This window comes from Hypomesus nipponensis, chromosome 17 (assembly GCF_054491055.1).
Source record: "Hypomesus nipponensis isolate SF chromosome 17, ASM5449105v1, whole genome shotgun sequence".
In the NCBI taxonomy this organism is placed as follows: domain Eukaryota; kingdom Metazoa; phylum Chordata; class Actinopteri; order Osmeriformes; family Osmeridae; genus Hypomesus; species Hypomesus nipponensis.
The window spans coordinates 797,501-817,801 of record NC_140377.1 but is presented as its reverse complement, the minus strand read 5'-3'; the positions used below and the strand labels follow the sequence as shown (position 1 = coordinate 817,801).

The window sequence follows — 20,301 nt, the reverse complement described above, 5'->3', positions numbered from 1 at the left end:
CTCTCCCCCTGTCTCTCTCTCTCTCCCTGTTCTCTCTCTCTCTCTCTGTCTCTCTGTCTCTCTGTCTCTCTCTCTCCTCTCTTTCTCTCTGTCTCTCTCTCTCTCTCCTCTCTCTCTCTCTCTCTCTCTCTCTCTCTCTCTCCCTGTCTCTCTCTCTCTCTCCCTGTCTCTCTCTCTCTCTCTCTCTCTCCCTCTCTCTCTCTCCCTGTCTCTCTCTCTCTCTCTCCCTCTCTCTCTCTCTCTCTCTCTCTCTCTCTCTCTCTCTCTCTCTCTCTCTCTCTCTCTCTGAGTAGAACTGGGACCAGATGTGTGGACAGGCGTTACCTGCATGTCTGCACTCCTCTGCCCAGAGAAAAGACTTCATGGAGGTGAAACACACACACACACTAAATTGAAAGAAAACTATGATTGAAATGTCCTGTTTTGGTGACTATACAGTGTGTGTCATGTTTCCTGTGTTGTCTTCTCACCAGCGGGCGCTGTACCAGTCGTCCCACAGCGATGAGAACGATGTCCAGACGGTCAGCCACAAGTGTCTGGTGGTCAGCGTGGACGAGTACCAACAGATGACACACACACGTCGCTATGCCGACAGCGAGGACCTGTACTACCTTGCTGGGACCTATGAACCCACCACAGGCATGATCTTCAACACGGACGGAGTGCCCGTCATCTGCTGAACCCATGGTGCACGGAGCAGGAGCCAGCTCCCTCTGACCTGACACACACACACACACACACACACCAGAGACTGGAGACACTAAAGACAGTGAGGAAACCACGGAGGCCGAGGTCTCCTTTTAGACGTACTGACACACACACACACACACACTCTGCTCATTTAATGCATAGGGTGACATTTGTATATATGGACTAAAACACACCTACGTACACACACTTGTAAATACTCCACTGCACACACATGTACACACAAACCTGTACATACTTCCTAGCAAACACACACAGATATATAGAGGAACACAAACCTCTTATTTTCGTGTACCACAGATATATGTGAGAGTACTTTTCTAAAGAGTAAAGAAGCTTTAATGAACTGTGAGTGAATGGAGAGAAGCTCGATGGAGGAAGAGAGAGGAGAGAGAGTGATGTTGCCGGTTCCTCTGCATATGTAGACGTACTCCAGTCGTGATGTTGTCCTGATGTTACCGTAATGTTCCAGTTACCTGATCGTATCTTAAGTGTATCTAAATGCAGGACAGCAGAGAGAGAGAGAGAGAGAGAGAGAGAGAGAGAGAGAGAGAGAGAGAGAGAGAGAGAGAGAGAGAGAGAGAGAGAGAGAGAGAGAGAGAGAGAGAGAGAGAGAGAGAGAGAGAGAGAGAGAGAGAGAGAGAGAGAGAGAGAGAGAGAGAGAGAGAGAGAGAGAGAGAGAGAGAGAGAGAGAGAGAGAGAGAGAGAGAGAGAGAGAGAGAGAGAGAGAGAGAGAGAGAGAGAGAGAGAGAGAGAGAGAGAGAGAGAGAGAGAGAGAGAGAGAGAGAGAGAGAGAGAGAGAGAGAGAGAGAGAGAGAGAGAGAGAGAGAGAGAGAGAGAGAGAGAGAGAGAGAGAGAGAGAGAGAGAGAGAGAGAGAGAGAGAGAGAGAGAGAGAGAGAGAGAGAGAGAGAGAGAGAGAGAGAGAGAGAGAGAGAGAGAGAGAGAGAGAGAGAGAGAGAGAGAGAGAGAGAGAGAGAGAGAGAGAGAGAGAGAGAGAGAGAGAGAGAGAGAGAGAGAGAGAGAGAGAGAGAGAGAGAGAGAGAGAGAGAGAGAGAGAGAGAGAGAGAGAGAGAGAGAGAGAGAGAGAGAGAGAGAGAGAGAGAGAGAGAGAGAGAGAGAGAGAGAGAGAGAGAGAGAGAGAGAGAGAGAGAGAGAGAGAGAGAGAGAGAGAGAGAGAGAGAGAGAGAGAGAGAGAGAGAGAGAGAGAGAGACAGACAGACAGACAGACAGACAGACAGACAGACAGACAGACAGACAGACAGACAGACAGACAGACAGACAGACAGACAGACAGACAGACAGACAGACAGACAGACAGACAGACAGACAGACAGACAGACAGACAGACAGACAGACAGACAGACAGACAGACAGACAGACAGACAGACAGACAGACAGACAGACAGACAGACAGACAGACAGACAGACAGACAGACAGACAGACAGACAGACAGACAGACAGACAGACAGACAGACAGACAGACAGACAGACAGACAGAGAGACAGAGAGACAGAGAGACAGAGAGACAGAGAGACAGAGAGACAGAGAGACAGAGAGACAGAGAGACAGAGAGACAGAGAGACAGAGAGACAGAGAGACAGAGAGACAGAGAGAGAGAGAGTTAGTTTATGGTTCCCAACAGATATCCCTTCTATACAGCTCGACTCACTGAAGTCCCTCGACAATCCAACCCAGGTTGAGTGAGGCAGTCTGTCTCTAATGTGACTGACATGTCTCTCACGTGACATTTCCTCCCAATCAGGTCAGAGAGAAAGACGGAGAGAATGAAAAAAAGGGAGGGGGGGTAGAAAATATATAGTTCTGGCAATTTCTGTCTCCATGATTCAGTTCCTTTCCCTCTTCCTGTGTGTGTAATAGGCATGCAGTGCTCCCCACGCCATCCGACTGTCATGTCTGATATGGGAGGGCCTTCTGTATGTGTGTAGAGATCACTGAGCTGCCCTGCACAGGAGACTCACTGACTGGGTGGGAGACCTGCCTGTCTCCCAAACACCCTCCCCCTTCTTGCAGTCTGTACCCTGTGCCAGTGTTGGTCTCTCTCACACACACACACACACACACACACACACACTCGGAGGGATTTAGTCCTTGTTTTTGACACTGAAATATTTGTAGATGTTTTGGCTGCTGGTGTGTTTCTGTATGCATGATGTGGTGGGGAGTGTTCATGTGTTTGGAGTCTGGTGTCCGCAGGCTTGATGGAAATGTTTTGCCAAATCATCTCTCCCCTTGTACCCAGACTGCTTTGCGTCTGCATGTGACCTGTTCCTGAAGCCCTCAGCCAGTCTGAGAGTTAAAAAAGTTAATAGTTTATACTCTTGTGTACATCAGAGTATATCAGATATCAGTAATTGAAATGATCATGTTTATTTCTGTGTTTCATACCACGTTGCCCTGTCTCTCCTGCAGAGACGATGTCTTGTTGATATTCAATAGGTTTATATTTCTAATCTGTGCCCTGAGATCGTTTGGTCTTGTCTAGAGGTCTCATCAGTCTTTTCTACACTCTGAGATCGTTGTGTGATGTCTGGAGGGGAAACCTTAATGATCCCTGCAGGCAATCCATAGGATGTCCGTTATTACATTTTCAACTGTAAGATATATTATCACAGCCATAAGATGGTTTTGCAATCAGAGTTGGAGGTTGACATCCAGCATATATATATATATATATACATAATAGATCCTTTGCTGCTAGTGGGAGAATCTACAGATCTCACAGTGCAGACAGACTGTGGGCTTGGTTGTTCTCTGGTCGTTGTGTAATGTCTGAGTCAGGAGAGTTCAGTCAGTGAGGCTACAGATCAGGACTGGTCCCTGTCTGATGATGTCAGTGAGGCTCCACATCAGGACTGGTCCCTGTCTGATGATGTCAGTGAGGCTACAGATCAGGACTGGTCCCTATCTGATGATGTCAGTGAGGCTCCACATCAGGACTGGTCCCTGTCTGATGATGTCAGTGAGGCTCCACATCAGGACTGGTCCCTGTCTGATGATGTCAGTGAGGCGCCACATCAGGACTGGTCCCTGTCTGATGATGTCAGTGAGGCTCCACATCAGGACTGGTCCCTGTCTGATGATGCTGGGAGATGTTCCTGGACTGTTTAAGTGCCCATATGAATGTTTACCCCTCCAGCTGTTTGAAGCACTTTCTTCTGTGTGTGGGTGATAAGAACAAGAGGGATCTCTCTTCCACACACACACACACACACACTCCCATGCTATTACTACATACACACACACACACTCCCTTGCTATTACTACATACACACACACACACACACACACTTGCCTGTCTCCCATCCAATACAACCCCTTTCCTCTGTCCAAGCCAGGTTTTCATCTACACACACACGACACACACACACACGTGACCCTTCAGTCTGTCTCATCCTGTCCTCCCTTCACTGTGTATATTTGGTTTGTTTTGTCATTTTTGATCAGTGTTTCACCTTAGCTTATGAACGGGCCACACTAACAACATATTTGTCTGCTACAGGCTTTCTGTTCTGCAACATTGGTCTTTCATTTGATCCCATTTGCCTGCTTCCCCTCAGAACAATCATCCAAGCCTCTAGAACAGCTCTGAGAGACAGAGAGAGACAGACAGAGAGAGAGAGACAGCTGGTTCTTTGTCTGCTGTTTCGATATGTCCTGCCACAGAAACGATTATTTTAAAAGTTTAAACAAAAGGATGTTTTGTAAATGGTCCTTTGTGAGAGGGGGGCAGACCTGTGTGGTCTGTAAAGAGGAGGAATACGTCTTAGAGCAACTCACAGGACGTGGCCAGAGGAATACGTCTTAGAGCTTTTTTTACAGAAAACAACAACAACTTAATCAGTGTTTCTTTCCAATCCTTTTAGTAATTCAGTATTTTATAGCTAATCAATAAATGTGAGGAAAAAAAAACTACTGCTGTTGTGTCGTTTTTCATGTCCCCTGTGCCAGCCCGTCTCCTTGACGATCTGGGACCGATTGTGACAACATGTGTTTAAGCAGGAATCCATTTTGACTTCTCTGTTCTGAATCTGCAGATAAAATGGTGGAAAGTTCAGTTTTGCCTGCTGAGTGCGTTGACCACACAAGATAGATTTTCCTTGCTGACAAATGACTTGTACTTCAGAGCTGTGTGTGTGAGAGAGTGAGAGACTCAGTCTTGTGGTTACAGATCCTAGAAGTCAGGCTTCCTCAGTAATGTGAAACGACAGCTTAAAGAGGTGGGAGCCACTGACCCCCTGCCTCAGAGGCACTGACCCCCTGCCTCAGAGCCACTGACCCCCTGCCTCAGAGGCACTGACCCCCTGCCTCAGAGCCACTGACCCCCTGCCTCAGAGGCACTGACCCCCTGCCTCAGAGGCACTGACCCCCTGCCTCAGAGCCACTGACCCCCTGCCTCAGAGCCACTGACCCCCTGCCTCAGAGGCACTGACCCCCTGCCTCAGAGCCACTGACCCCCTGCCTCAGAGGCACTGACCCCCTGCCTCAGAGGCAGCGGAGGCACACTGTGGTTGATGATGTCACGGTGGATGCCGGGTACTGTGACGGATCTATCAAGGCCGTGAAACCATGAGAGCCCAAGCTGCTCCTGTCAACACATTGTCCTCTCCTCCTTATCGTTCATATCCTCTCCCTCTGAATCAGTGTGTGTCTCTCTCTCTTCTCCCCCCCCCCCCCATCTCTTGTTTCCTGTCCTGGGTGACTCGTCCTCCATGTCTTGCTTTTCTTTGTCACCCTTAAGATGATCAGTGAGTCATCAGGGAACTCTGTGAATGTCTTTCAACTAGGCAGAGCCACTCCCGACCCTCAGACTGCAGCGCCTCCTGCTGGTGGTTAGTAGGAACGACAAGCAGCTCCTCGTCTAAGCCATAGGAGATGCAGAGTAGATGTTTTTACTGACAGGAAAAATGGGTTGTTCAGGACCATTTATCAAGTGAAGACTCTATTGTGACAGAGTGGATGAAGTGCGGTTTTCTTGTACGCACACCGACACATTTCCACACAACTCTCACACACTGACACACACACTCTGCTCTCACAGACACAGACTCGGCGCAGTGTAAGCCTCTCAGGCGGTCTGTGGCAGAGTTTTCTGCTGACTCGACAGAAGACATCACAGAGGAGCAGCTTCAGCAGAAACACAGAGCAGCTGTGACCATCACATCTCCTATACTAAACACCCTCCTCAGTTCAACACACACACACACTCTCTTTCATTCTTTAAACCTCTCCTTTACTGTCATGATCGCCTGCCTCTGGATCCAAGAACCATCCTTCTCTCTCTCATCTCTTGTTCTCTTTCCCACTCTCTTTTTGACCCAGAGAGACACACACACATTATTAATTTCCAAAAAATGGTTTTAGCAGTGGAGACTTTCCATCAAAGGCATGAGTTATGGATTAGAGGGAACCGCATGGTAACTGTAACTCTACATGAGCTATTTTACTGCACAGCAATGATACGGATCTGAGTAGTTTTAGCTACTTCATCCAGTGGGCTTAGGGGTGGCTGTGCTGGAGGACTGACTGGGGCTGTGCTGATGGGCTGGGGCTGTGCTGGAGGACTGGGGCTGTGCTGGAGGACTGGGGCTGTGCTGGAGGACTGGGGCTGTGCATCTAGAGCAGGGCTACCCAGGCCGGTTCCTGAAGCGCTGCCCTACCTGCAGGGCTTCATTCCAACCTTAGCATGCTGAATCCTGTTGGTGCTGGAATGAAACTGACAAGCCCTCTATCCAGATGTGTATCTGGTGCCCTCTGGTGTCTAAAACACAGATGTGTCTGTCACATCTGGGAGTGTGCACGACAGTCCATAAGGGGCAACACCATTCTCTAAATGGTTATCCAAAATCTAGGTGTCCCTTTGACTAGTAGTGTAGGGAGTGTGACCGAGCATCAGCAGAGGTGACTGAAGGTGTAACAACCACACTGCACCAGCAGCAGAGGTGACTGAAGGTGTAACAACCACACTGCACCAGCAGCAGAGGTGACTGAAGGTGTAACAACCACACTGCACCAGCAGCAGAGGTGACTGAAGGTGTAACAACCACACTGCACCAGCAGCAGAGGTGACTGAAGGTGTAACAACCACACTGCACCAGCAGCAGAGGTGACTGAAGGTGTAACAACCACACTGCACCAGCAGCAGAGGTGACTGAAGGTGTAACAACCACACTGCACCAGCAGCAGAGGTGACTGAAGGTGTAACAACCACACTGCACCAGCAGCAGAGGTGACTGAAGGTGTAACAACCACACTGCACCAGCAGCAGAGGTGACTGAAGGTGAACAACCACACTGCACCAGCAGCAGAGGTGACTGAAGGTGTAACAACCACACTGCACCAGCAGCAGAGGTGACTGAAGGTGTAACAACCACACTGCACCAGCAGCAGAGGTGACTGAAGGTGTAACAACCACACTGCACCAGCAGCAGAGGTGACTGAAGGTGTAACAACCACACTGCACCAGCAGCAGAGGTGACTGAAGGTGTAACAACCACACTGCACCAGCAGCAGAGGTGACTGAAGGTGTAACAACCACACTGCACCAGCAGCAGAGGTGACTGAAGGTGTAACAACCACACTGCACCAGCAGCAGAGGTGTCTGAAGGTGTAACAACCACACTGCACCAGCAGCAGAGGTGACTGAAGGTGTAACAACCACACTGCACCAGCAGCAGAGGTGACTGAAGGTGTAACAACCACACTGCACCAGCAGCAGGAAGGGACTGGTCCTGGGTGCAGGTCATTACCCAGCATGTTTTGCCCTCTAGTACATGCCACAGGCAGAGCTAATACTACATCACAGTATAGTTGGGATCTGTCTACCTTGATGCCCTCTAACTTTTGACAAGTGTTGAAACTAGAAATGTGGACATAGCCCAGCCATCTTGAGGGCTCACCTGGTGGCCATTTCCTCTCCAGTTGAGACTAGAAACCATGTCAGTAAACCCCCCTCATGTCACCCTGTCTGTAACCCCCCCCCCACCCCCCTGGTGGGCTTAAACCCCCTCAGAGCTGTAGTGAGACTTCAGTTTCTGACCTGGAAGAGGTCAACGTTATCATGGCACCATGCATTGCCAGACGTCTTTAAAAGTAATTAGTACATTTAAAAAGGCAACCAATTGGTTCTGCTACACAAGGATCTGATCCCAGCGAAAGCTGCATCATGACTCTCGTCCTCTACTCCCCACACCCTAGAAACAATCCAGAGACAAGACAGTTCATGTCGGAACACATGTGCACTTTATTGGGATTGTTTAGTCAGTGTACAGGTTGGCCCCACAGTCACCCCTCACCTCCACCCTCCTAGCCCTGCAGCCTCAGGACAGCTTCAACAGGGAAAGAGGTCACGCTTGGGTTTTGCATAACAAAAAAAAAAAAAAAAAAAAACAGGACCAAGATTTTTTTTAAGGCTGAAAGTACAAAAAACCCAGACATTGTGACATAATTTACATACAAGCGATACTACAACGACGATGTTAAGTATGCTCCAACAGCTGGGCAGCCTTCACAGAGGCGAATACGTGTCTGAACAATGCAGTTAACATTTGGAATATGTGTCTGAACAATATGCAGTTAACAAACATTTGGAATGACTCAAAGAAAAAAGAAATGTACATTTTTTTTTTTTTTTTATGTCCTCAGATGAAACTGTAGAACCTCGGGGTGCTTTTATTTAGCCATAAAAAGAAAACATACCATCACCGTTCCAGTTTTTAGATCCTGAGTCAAGCGCCAAAAATAACTGAAGCCATGCCAATGGAGACATTGTCTAGGCTCTGCGCCGGAGCGTGTATGAGAGGGTGGTGTGTCTGCGCAGAGCTGAAGTCGTTGTTGGGCGTTTGGTCGGGGGGGAAAAAAAGGAACAGTCTGTTTAGAAGCATTTGCGGTGGACGATGGAGGGGCCGGACTCATCGTACTCCTGCTTGCTGATCCACATCTGCTGGAAGGTGGACAGGGAAGCCAGGATGGAGCCTCCGATCCAGACAGAGTACTTCCTCTCTGGGGGGGCGATGATCTGGGGAGAGGGAGGGGAACAGGTTAGGCACCAACTACAGATCTGACATTGACCAACTACTAGAATGTTAGTACAGGGCATCTGAAAAGGTGGATGTTGCTGGTCAGCTCACCTTGATCTTCATGGTGGAGGGGGCCAGGGCTGTGATCTCCTTCTGCATGCGGTCAGCGATGCCGGGGTACATGGTGGTACCTCCAGACAGCACGGTGTTGGCGTACAGGTCCTTACGGATGTCCACATCACACTTCATGATGCTGTTGTAGGTGGTCTCATGGATGCCGCAGGACTCCATACCTGGGACACAAAACAGCAGTCAGACATGGAGAAGATGGCTGCCATGTCACAGCGGTGCGGGGAGTCTGGCTGGTGTTTGAGGAGGAGGAGGAGTGAGACTCACCGAGGAAAGAGGGCTGGAACAGGGCCTCGGGGCAGCGGAACCTCTCGTTGCCGATGGTGATGACCTGTCCGTCAGGAAGCTCGTAGCTCTTCTCCAGCGAGGAGGAGGAGGCAGCAGTGCTCATCTCCTGCTCAAAGTCCAGAGCCACGTAGCACAGCTTCTCCTTGATGTCACGCACGATCTCACGCTCGGCCGTGGTGGTGAAGGAGTAGCCACGCTCTGTCAGGATCTTCATCAGGTAGTCGGTGAGGTCACGGCCAGCCAGATCCAGACGCAGGATGGCGTGGGGCAGGGCGTAGCCCTCGTAGATGGGCACTGTGTGGGTCACACCATCACCGGAGTCCATGACGATACCGGTGGTACGACCAGAGGCGTAGAGGGACAGCACAGCCTGGATGGCCACGTACATGGCGGGGGTGTTGAAGGTCTCGAACATGATCTGGAGGAGAACAGGACAGTGAGTACTGGTGGTCACCCACAGGCTTCTGCATTAGCACAGCACCCTCATGCAGTAGGAGGGTTAGTTGAGGACCAGGTGCACGAGGCAGACAGTGCCAGGACCACACTGACGTGCGTCTGAGTACATGTGAACCAGCTCAGTGCTGTACTAAATACTAGAGGGGGGGGGGGGGGGGGGGGGTTGCAGAAAAGTTCAGAGAAATTCAGCACACAGACGAAGGAGGAAACCTGAAGTTTGCAGAGAAAGATGAACAGATCAGGTCAGAGAGGAAAGGGCCTGGAGGAGAACAGGATGGAGGGAGGAGAGGACAGGTGGATACAAGTTTGACACTGGTACCATCCCAAGACCCACATTAACACCTCCCCTACTTATAGCACAGGCAACACCCTCACTGGTAAGATGGGGTATGCTAATGCTTACTGCTACATAGCCTTCTGAAAACTTCCAAGTGTGTCGTGTGTGTACCTGGGTCATCTTCTCCCTGTTGGCCTTGGGGTTGAGTGGAGCCTCAGTGAGCAGGACGGGGTGCTCCTCGGGGGCCACACGGAGCTCGTTGTAGAAGGTGTGGTGCCAGATCTTCTCCATGTCGTCCCAGTTGGTGACAATGCCGTGCTCGATGGGGTACTTCAGGGTCAGGATACCCCTCTTGCTCTGGGCCTCGTCTCCCACGTAGCTGTCTTTCTGGCCCATGCCCACCATCACACCCTGGGGACACACAGGAGACATTTAAATATGCATTCTGAAAATGTATCATGTGGAAACCCCCAAAAATATGATTTTGTTCCTTGGAAAGCAAAAAAATGGATGCTAGTATGCATGTGCTACTCTTGTAGCTAGCAAGCAATAGGTGAAGATAACTGGTGTCACTGCATTTAGACTACAAGCTCACCTGATGCCTGGGGCGACCGACGATGGAGGGGAAGACAGCACGAGGCGCGTCGTCTCCGGCGAATCCGGCTTTGCACATACCGGATCCGTTGTCAACAACCAGTGCGGCGATTTCATCTTCCATGGCTGAACTAAAAACAAGGGAAAATACGATTAATTCAAATTGCATTCGACGGAAGACCTCAAATCTCAAACACTTCTGCAGAGCGCCCGTATGACGAAGCACGTTCTCGATTCGTGTTAACGCGCTGCAGTTTCAGGGTTTGGCCGCTGGGCGGAGCTCGTGCTAAAGCTCGTGCAGACCAGACAAAGGAAGCAGGGCTCGCTCTGTTATGACCATATAAGGACATGTTTGGTTTGAGCTGCTTTGCCGCTGCTGCCGGTTGAGGCGCGCGGCAGAGTTCAGTTAAAAGAACATTTCGACATTCGGACCCGGACGCGACCGCTCCCTCAGCGAAGTTTAGCAACCCCCAATCCCCTCCCCCACCGCCATCTTTACTGCCCAAACGGAATGTGAATATCAAGTCCTTCACAAATGCTGCATGTTACTGCGTCATAACAAAACGTCCAAATAAATGGAATGCATGATTACTCAATTCCATGCTTCACACTAGTTTAGCACCAGCAATCCATTACAATTAGCTGGCTCGCAAACCTAGATTGAGTCATCATTTGGTCCCTTAAGTCCTTGACTTATGGCCACTTCCTGAAAGCCACGCCTTTAAGATAAGTTTCGCAATCCTTCGTTAGATGGTCACTTGAACCGCCAAGCCAATTACTCAACTACTCTGCAACAGCACCCACCTTTTACAAACTAAATCGTGGAACAATATTTTTGGATGAACATCTGACACTGCAACTAGTTCCATAACTGAACTGCAGATGTAGCGGAACAGTCAAATATGCAGATTATATTTGTAAGCGAGTGTCAGTTAGTAACGTAATTGTTACTGAATGCAGATCTGCAAAATGGTGAAGGGCGGTGTTAGCATGTAGCTAGGCCAACCGGCTAGCTAAGTAGGTCACACCCAGCCGCAGAGCGCGCACAAAGGAAGCAGTCCAAAGATGACCGAACCCAAAACCGGAATACCGACAGTACAAGTATCGGTTGCACTCAGTAAATGGCAATTTAATAAATCTACCACTGAAATGACGAACGAAATTACTAACTGCTATCCCAAAATCAGACGCACCTGTTAGATGACTATGCGCCAATTAGCCGTCTTAACAGCTTTGGCTAGCAATTAGCATTGTCAAATTCCAATACTAAACCAAATTGCAATTGAATTATCAATTTGTTTTACCAATTCCAGTGTACTTTAAAACGTTAAATCCAAGCCATCAAGCCGGCTACAGTTATAAGACAAAGAGCCTCGTGGTCCATATCACAGTCAAAAGTAAACCTTACAATATTTACATTACAACCAGTGGACACTGCATTTAATATATGATATTGTAATTGTTGTGCTAGTATTATCATTAATCTTACCTTTGGGTGGGGGGCTTTTCGCTTTAAGGGAACCGGTTTCTGGCAAATGATATCCCGCACGAGCTGCTAATGACGGCGCTCAGAGTGAATTCGTTAATGGTGGGCGCGTGGTTTTTATCCACGGTCAGATGCCCGGCTCGAGCCATAAAAGGTAAACTTTCGGATTCGCGCGATCTGATTGGACGGGCGTCACGCACCCGGGCGCGTCGCGTGCACACTGCTGCACTCAACTGCTCGCGACTTGAGAGAGAGCGAGAGAGAAAGGAGGAAAAGGAATGAGGGAAATAGCGGGTAGAATGATAGCGCGAGGCCTACAGAATCTAATCCCTTGTTGACTTCCTTGTACTGCATGCATAGGCCCCAAAACACACTAAACTGATTTTTTAAATGCACTTTTAATGCCGCGGTCATAACATAGAACCTACAGCCGGACACGAGCATGAGCCTAGCAAAGCTGCTAGGGCTACTCCACAAATATTGTTTACTACAGACGACTAGATCTATCAATTACTGTTATTTCTGTGGTTGTTTCTCATCAACCATGCACCAATCAGACACACATATTTAATATATCTAAACCCTGCGTTCTGACAGGCTGGGGAGTGGCCTGGTTGTTGATGGTTTCCACAGTAAGCAATGTTAGACTCATCGTGGTATGGAGTAGCAGTCAAACAGCAAGATGGAGGAGCAGACATGCTGCTGCAGGTCGTCCCTGCAGGATAGCCTGTACAGGGAAACAATTATTATGGGACTGTGCATTATTCTAAGACCCAGAGCACACGCACACATCAGTGTTACCCTCCCTCCTGACCTACCCCTCCCACCAGCACACACATACAGAATGTGGGCCTAGCCTGTTTCCCCCTCCCTGTCTATCAAGGCTAAACCTGTAAATATTAGGTTAAGGCAGTTTCAGGATGGTTTGAAGAGCACTACATGCCTGGTGTCACAAGGCTCTGTGCAACAACACTAAACCAGATGACAAATCACACCCCTTTTCTCTCAACGGGCGGTATTATTTAGAGGTTCTGTTTATGATGTTGTTCTCTCAGGAGTTTCTTCACCATGGTCTGCAGGTGGAACAGGTTGGTCTCCATAAAGATAGGTGTCTCCTTGGCAGTGCATGTTAACAGTATGATGTCGTTAACAGGGATCGGCAAGGAGGAAGGTTTGATCCTGACTGCAGGGTGTGGTATTCAAACTTCAGATTCTGGAGAAGTTGAGAGAGCGAGGGAGAGAGAGTGTGCCCTGGAGTGTAATCATGTGACTCAGAGTTCAAAGGTCCCTTTAAGGATTAAGAACTATGCAGTTGGCTTTGGGCCTGATTCCCGCATCACTTCCTGGAACGTCAGCTGTCAGGTGGATGAGCCTAACCTTGGTTTGTGTAGGAATTTTTTAGGACAGTGAAATCTGATTGGAGTGTTGTTGCGTTAGGTATTGTGGACTTTGAATCTGCGGTGTGTGTTTGTGTGCATTTGTGTGTGCATCTGTGTGTGTGTGTGGCAGTAAGTGAGAGGTCACATGGTTAAGTGACATGTCAACACCAGGAACGGCGAGAATGTCTGCCAGCCAAGTGCTCGGAATACTGTCCCGGGAAAACTTGTCTCTTATAACATAACAACCACCAGAGTGTGTGTGTGTGTGTGTGTGTGTGTGTGTGTGTGTGAGCAGGAGCCTTCTTGGAGCAAGAGCAGAGCTGCTTTGCTGGCTGCGTCTAGCAGGGCTGAGCATGCTAATGGTTTAACACAGACCAGAAGACACACAGATCGTCCAGGTGTTGTATAGTATCATAATAACTATGAGCAGCAATGTTTAGACAAAGCCACTTAATAGCACTAACAAGTGGTGATCATGCCAGCTGTTAAGAGGAGCCAGCCAGAGTCTCCATTGGAGAACTGAAACAGGGAGATGCACAACGTGTTGCTTTGGTGTGTGTGTGCCAGGGTGTGTTTAGGGCCTCGTGTCTTGCTTCAGGGGCGGTCTCTATGTTATGTGATAAGTAAATCAGTGACCTGTGTGTGGGTCTCTGAGTCTCCAAGTCAGAGATCAGCGTTCACAAACAGGCCTGGCAGCTGATCACAGAGTAATGCTGTCAGTGTGACAGTCTGCATCGACTTCAGAAAGCACAGCCTCCTCTTGCTTATCTCTGTCCCGCTTTAAGAAACAACTGATTCGACATGTTTATGACACACTGGGCTTTTCCCGCCGTGCTGTCTGGGTCAGTGTATTTCTGAATATGTGTGTTGTAACCTTCGACATGGTAGGGATCTGTTGTAGGAAGTGTTGAGACACCTCAGCCGGCTCCGCTGTGAGGTCATGAATGTGCTTTCTCGTCAAATAAGGCAAGAACAGAAGGCAGGAAGTATAGTCGTTTCTACTGCAGTTGCTGCAACAGAGCCTCCACATCACCACGCCCCCTGGCCCCTCCCCCTGGCCCAGCCCCTCCCCCTGGCCCAGCCCCTCCCCCACACTTCCTGTTCCCTAGAGAAGATGCCACAAGTGTACCCCCTCCCCCAGCCCACACAAACACATGCCCCAGACTGCCTCGCCTCAAAACAAAATCTATTATCCATTACTGTTCTGAGAATAAGATTGAAAATGAAGGCAGAGGATGGTACAAGAGAGAGAGAGAGAGAGAGAGAGAGAGAGAGAGAGAGAGAGAGAGAGAGAGAGAGAGAGAGAGAGAGAGAGAGAGAGAGAGAGAGAGAGAGAGAGAGAGAGAGAGAGAGAGAGAGAAAGGAGATAGTGAGGTGTGAGAGGAAGTTGGAAGAGTGAAAGAGGGGGAGAGGGCTGGAGAAGAGGGGGAGGTGTGAGAGCCAGAATGATACTCTTGTCCTGGAATGCTCCTTTATCAGACTGGAGTTTAACCCTCACTACCTGCCAGGAATGTTGATGTTGAAGTCAAGCTCTCTGTGTGTGGACGATAATGTATATATGCGTGTTTTATAATCCATACTTCGATTTGGCAATTTTTTCTACAACTCATGGAAGTGCTGAGGCAGTGCAGTGGAACAGTCTCTCTCTCTCTCTCTCTCTCTCTCTCTCTCTCTCTCTCTCTCTCTCTCTCTCTCTCTCTCTCTCTCTCTCTCTCTCTCTCTCTGTCTATCTGCCACCTCTACCCCTCTCCATTCCTTCCCCCCCCTGCTTCTCTCTCCAAGGATCGAACGCCCCCTGGTCATGCCTGTTTAGAATTGGCCCAGCTTGTCTCATTGTCCTGCTGACCCTGCAGTCTGACCGCTCAGGGTCACAAGACGAGGTCCCATCCCCCAGTTCTGGAGCAGCTCTCTGATTGGTCACCTAAAGTCTCATTGATCCGTAGGTCATGGTGTTGATGCCCCTCTCGCGAGCAGGACCACTCACCAGCTGGATGTGTGTGTGTGTGTGTACCAGCTGGCCTCTGCGTGCTCTGATTGGATTAACCTCCCTTTTACGTCCTGAAATGATCCTCAACTCCACTCCCACTCACTCACTCACATTTACACACACGTTTACATACACTCACTCACTCACTCACTCACTCACTCACTCACTCACTCACTCACACATGCACACACATGCACACACGTACAACCACACACTCACTGCTATGAATTCACATGCCAATGGAAAGCACACCACAGTTCTGAGAGATAGTGTAAGTGTGTGTGTAGTTGTGTCACCCACAAAACAAATTCTTCATGAAACCAGATGATCCTGCGCACTGGGAGCCAGGCCTGGAGGTGTGAGTCTGGATGCAGCAGGGTGATGAGAAATGTTCAGATGGTCACAGGACCAGGACAGGACCAGGATAGGACCAGGACAGGGACAGGCCCAGGCCCAGGCCCAGGCCCAGGCCCAGGACCAGGACCAGGACCAGGACCAGGACCAGGACCAGGACCAGGACCAGGACCAGGACCAGGACCAGGACCAGGACCAGGACAGACCCCTAGGCAGGTGTGGCTGAATGGGCTCTGTTTCTTCTGCTTTTCTGTTCCTCCGTCACACACTGGGCCTTCTGTCATTGTGTCTGTGACTTCCTGTATCATCGCCTCACTTCCTCTGTGTGCTTCTGATGGTGTTCACTGCTGGGTTCAGGATCCTCAGAAGGCCTTGACACACACACACGCACACACACACACACACGCTACTTTCATACCCCCTGCACAGCGCTGAGCTCCCCTGAACAGCTCATCTATCCAGCACCATCTGTCGCTGCATTATGGGGGATGACCCTCTTTCAGGATTGGTCAGTTTAAGCAAGACTAAGGTCCTTGATTGGCTCATTATGAAAACAGCTCACACAACACTTCCTGGTTCTTCTGCATTGAGAGGAAAGCCTCAAGCTTGACCAGAGGAGAGGTCAGAGGACACACCCCTCTCCTCTGGTGTCCCTGGAGATCAAACAGGTTTGGCTGAACATTTCCAGGTTTAGCAGCATTCCTTATGATGTATATTACTCCCTTCCGCTCTCTCTGTAGTTCTTTTTCACCCTCCCCCCCTCTCTCTCTACATGATGTCCTACCTGTCTCCCTAATCTCTCTCTTTCTGGATGTCAGTTATTTCTGTGAATCTCCAGCACTTCTGTCCCTCGACCGCCCCACCTCTCTCCACTCCTTGGCTGCCCCACCCACCTCTCTCCTCTCTCCTCTGTTGATACTGAAAAAGAAGCCTGTGTTCTCTCACAAACACGTGGGGTCTAGTGTTGCCGAGGACTCTCTCTCTCGGCTGCTGTGTGTGTGTGTGTGTGTGTGTGTGTGTTTGTGTGTGTTTCATTGTGCTGTATTGTTTTGAAATATACCGTGCTGCTTTTCAGTATCCTACCCTCTTCTCACTCAGCGTTTAAATGAGCATGCTTCCCGCTCCTGATTGGCTACTGTGACCTGCCAAATAAGGGCATAGCCCAGCAGCAGAGACAGGAAGTGGTTAAGAGGAAGTGGAAAGCCGGCTGCATGAGACCAGCACCGGAATGTGCAGCTCAACAACACTTGCTCCCTCCCTCTCTCTCTTCTTTACTACTTTATACATCAGCCTTCCCCCTCTCCCTCTCTGTCTTCTGTGGAAACCCCTCACCCTCCTCAGGTCAGCTGTGATAATGGAGCATATGGCTTTATATCAGCTACAGTTGAAAGCACTGATTCTTAAGATCTGCCATCGGGCTAAATGATAAATATCCCATTTCTCTCTCTCACCTGCCCCTCCCTGTCTCCCTCTGTGCTCTCGTCCTGTCAGAACTCTTCTGTGTTGCCTCTCATGAAGAGGAAAGAGACAGTGTTCCTGTGTGTGGTTGTGTGAGTGTATATGCCACAGTGTGTGTGGTTGTGTGAGTGTATATGCCACAGTGTGCGTCTATGAGCATGAGTAAGTGCAGGTCTCCTCATGAACAACTTTAGCAGCAGATGCATTATAGAGTGAGTAGAATGTGCTAACAGAAGTAAAGAGAGAGAGAGAGAGAGAGAGAGAGAGAGAGAGAGAGAGAGAGAGAGAGAGAGAGAGAGAGAGAGAGAGAGAGAGAGAGAGAGAGAGAGAGAGAGAGAGAGAGAGAGAGAGAGAGAGAGAGAGAGAGAGAGAGAGAGAGAATTCTTTCTAACTCTGATCATCTTTCTGTGAACTCTGACATGTCTAAACCTGCTGAGACATGGAAGGAATCCTAAAAGAGGGAGGGAGGGAGGTATAGAAAGAGGTAAAGAGAAAAAGAGGTATCCAAGCTAAAGAAATAGAAACAGTGATAGAGATAGAGAGAGAGAGACAGAGAGAGAGAGAGAGAGAGAGAGAGAGAGAGAGAGAGACGTTTGGGCCCTTGCAATAAATATGAAGAAAACTAATATTATGATATTAGTTATCATGAGAGCAGCAAGAAATGGTTCCTTCTCTGGACCCCCTTGACATGCGCGAGGGAGGGAGGTGGAAAGGTTGTTAGAGTCTGGGTTCTGAGGTGCAGACCAGGTTCTACTTGTGTTTGGAACACGTGCTGTCTCAGGGCTGTGAGCAGGTGTAGAGACCTCAACACCCTCACCCCTTTGCAGACTCCATCTGGAGGAAAACACATGGGTGAGGGAGCATGGACATCTCTCTCTCTCTCTCTCTCTCTCTCTCTCTCTCTCTCTCTCTCTCTCTTCTCTCTCTCCCTCCCCCTCTCTTCCTCTCTCTCCCTCTCTCTTTCCCTCTCTCCCCCTCTCTCCCTCTCTCTCCCTCTCTCTTTCCCTCTCTCCCCCTCTCTCCCTCTTTCTCTGCCTCTCCCCCTCTCTTCCTCTCTCTCCCTCTCTCTCCCCCTCTCTCCCTCTCTGTCGCTCTCTCTCTGCCTCTCTCTCCCTCTCTCTCTCTCCTGGATCTGTTTGTCTGGGTTTAGGTGCTAGTAAGCATGTGTGTGTATGTGTGTGTGTGTTTATGTGAGTATTTACCTCATAGTGCCAGTGAAGACACACCCTCTTGGCAACAATGACATCCTTAAAAGGAGATCTTTAAGTGTGTCACATGACAACAATGCGAGGTATGCAAGAGGAGTCACATGGGACACTGCCTCAAGGAAATCAACCTCATCCGCATAGCAGTGTGTAGACTGGTGTTTCTGTGTGTGTGTGTGTGTGTGTGTGTGTGTGTGTGTGTGTGTGTGTGTGTGTGCGCAAAGGGGAATTCACAGAGATAGAGATTTCACTTCTCTTCACTTGTCTTTCAGACTAACTGGAAACTGCTGAAATGGATGTTCCAATGTCCTTATATGGGAGGGACCTCTTATGTGTAGTGTGTGTGTGTTTCCATTTCTGTTCATGTGTGAAGTTTTAAATAAATTGCAATTCAGTTATTTTCTATAGACACTCGTCCAAAACAGGAGTTGATGAAAGCCTCGAACAATGCAAAGATTTGAATGCAGTGTGGAAACAGCCCCTGGACCGGTCCGTAGAGCGGGCCACAGAGCGCCCCCAACAGGCTCCTCTCTGAACTGCACCTGATTTCACCCCCACAACAATGAGGGAGTTCCCAGAAACGCACTTTAAACTCCATATAAGGGCAAAGTCTGCAGGTAGACACCAAGCAGGCCTCGACTACCTAGCAACAAAGGGCTGTGACACATGCACCTTCTCTTATACCTACCCCCCCTACACACACACACACACACACACACACACACCTTACCTTCCTATCTCAACTTGGCTCTTGACCCCTAATCTTGAAGGTGATGGATCAATAGAGGATAAGAACAATGTATCTTTTCCCTCAACCTGGCTAGCTTGTTCCTCCTATGGGGAAAGACCACTCTCCTAGCCCCCTGTCTCTCTCTCTCTCTCTCTCTCTCTCTCTCTCTCTCTGTCTCTCTCTCTCTCTCTCTCTCTCTCTCTGTCTCTCTCTCTCTCTCTCTCTCTCTCTCTCTCTCTCTCTCTCTCTCTCTCTCTCTCTGCCCTCTCTCATGAGCAGCCTTCCTATTCCTTCCCTTCCACAGTCCCCTGTTCAGTGATGTGGGGCGTGTCTATGAGCACATGTACTTGAGTTCCGAGCATAGAGGATGTGTCTCCCGGTTACAGCTTCATCCAGCAGAGTCTGCAAAGCACGTGGGCTCCTCCTCTTCCTGTTTTGAGATGTGCCTCCGATCACTTCCTGGTTCTGCTGTTTCGAGGGTGTTGTAAACACTCTCACTCTGAACACCACACTTCCACCCCTCAGTGGTCCTCTGACCACCTCTGTGTACAAAACAGCCCAAAGGAGCAGAGCAGATTGGAGTTGACTAGAGTACAGTGTACAGTAGAGGATCTGAGAATGTTCATGCTGATGATGTGGGATTCCCTGAGTGGCGTGACAACCAGAGTCTTAGCCTGGAATGTAGGTCAAGAGCTGGACTGTTTCCCCCTGCAGTTACATAATGACACACACTCTCACACACACAGACATATACACACACTCTCACACACACAGACATATACACACTCTCACACACATATACACACACACACACACACACACATGTGCACACGTGTGTGCATGCCCACACACTCTCGACAAGCTCACACATGGATCATATTACTCACTGTGTGAACACAGACTCCTTAACTCCCTCTTCCTCTCCAGGGTTCAGTGCTGCACTCCTGCTCTCTTTCCTGCTCTCTCTCCTGCTCTCTCCTGCTCTCTCTCCTACTCTCTCCTGCTCTCTCTCCTGCTCTCTCTCCTGCTCTCTCCTGCTCTCTCTCCTGCTCTCTCTCTCCTGCTCTCTCCTACTCTCTCTCCTGCTCTCTCTCCTGCTCTCTCCTGCTCTCTCCTACTCTCTCTCCTACTCTCTCTCCTGCTCTCTCTCCTGCTCTCTCTCATGCTCTCTCCTGCTCTCTCCTACTCTCTCTCCTGCTCTCTCTCCTGCTC

The 20,301-nt window shown here is 49.4% G+C and overlaps 3 protein-coding genes across 3 annotated transcripts in view; 2 read left to right on the top strand and 1 right to left on the bottom strand.

The window, feature by feature from the left end:
* Positions 1-1,054, top strand: part of tnrc18 (trinucleotide repeat containing 18) — a 32,475-nt gene extending 31,421 nt beyond the window's left edge. Inside the window, 2 exon segments of the mRNA XM_084677245.1 lie at positions 294-368; positions 474-1,054. Coding sequence (XP_084533371.1) covers positions 294-368; positions 474-680 — 282 coding nt within the window. The 3' untranslated portion in view covers positions 681-1,054.
* Positions 1,055-1,209: 155 nt separating this feature from the next.
* On the top strand, positions 1,210-1,917 carry LOC146252826 (uncharacterized; the record flags this gene model as incomplete). The annotated part of the gene is made up of 1 exon (XM_084676774.1): positions 1,210-1,917. A coding segment is annotated over exon 1 (708 nt), but the record flags the coding sequence as incomplete, so codon positions are not given.
* A 6,030-nt stretch (positions 1,918-7,947) lies between these two features.
* actb2 (actin, beta 2) lies at positions 7,948-12,137 on the bottom strand. The gene is made up of 6 exons (XM_084676793.1): positions 11,980-12,137; positions 10,492-10,621; positions 10,068-10,307; positions 9,143-9,581; positions 8,858-9,039; positions 7,948-8,745 (listed from the first exon to the last, which is right to left on the bottom strand). Exons 2-6 carry the CDS (start codon positions 10,612-10,614, stop codon positions 8,602-8,604), a joined length of 1,128 nt encoding a protein of 375 aa, XP_084532919.1. The 5' UTR covers positions 10,615-10,621; positions 11,980-12,137; the 3' UTR covers positions 7,948-8,601.
* Positions 12,138-20,301: the final 8,164 nt, after the last annotated feature.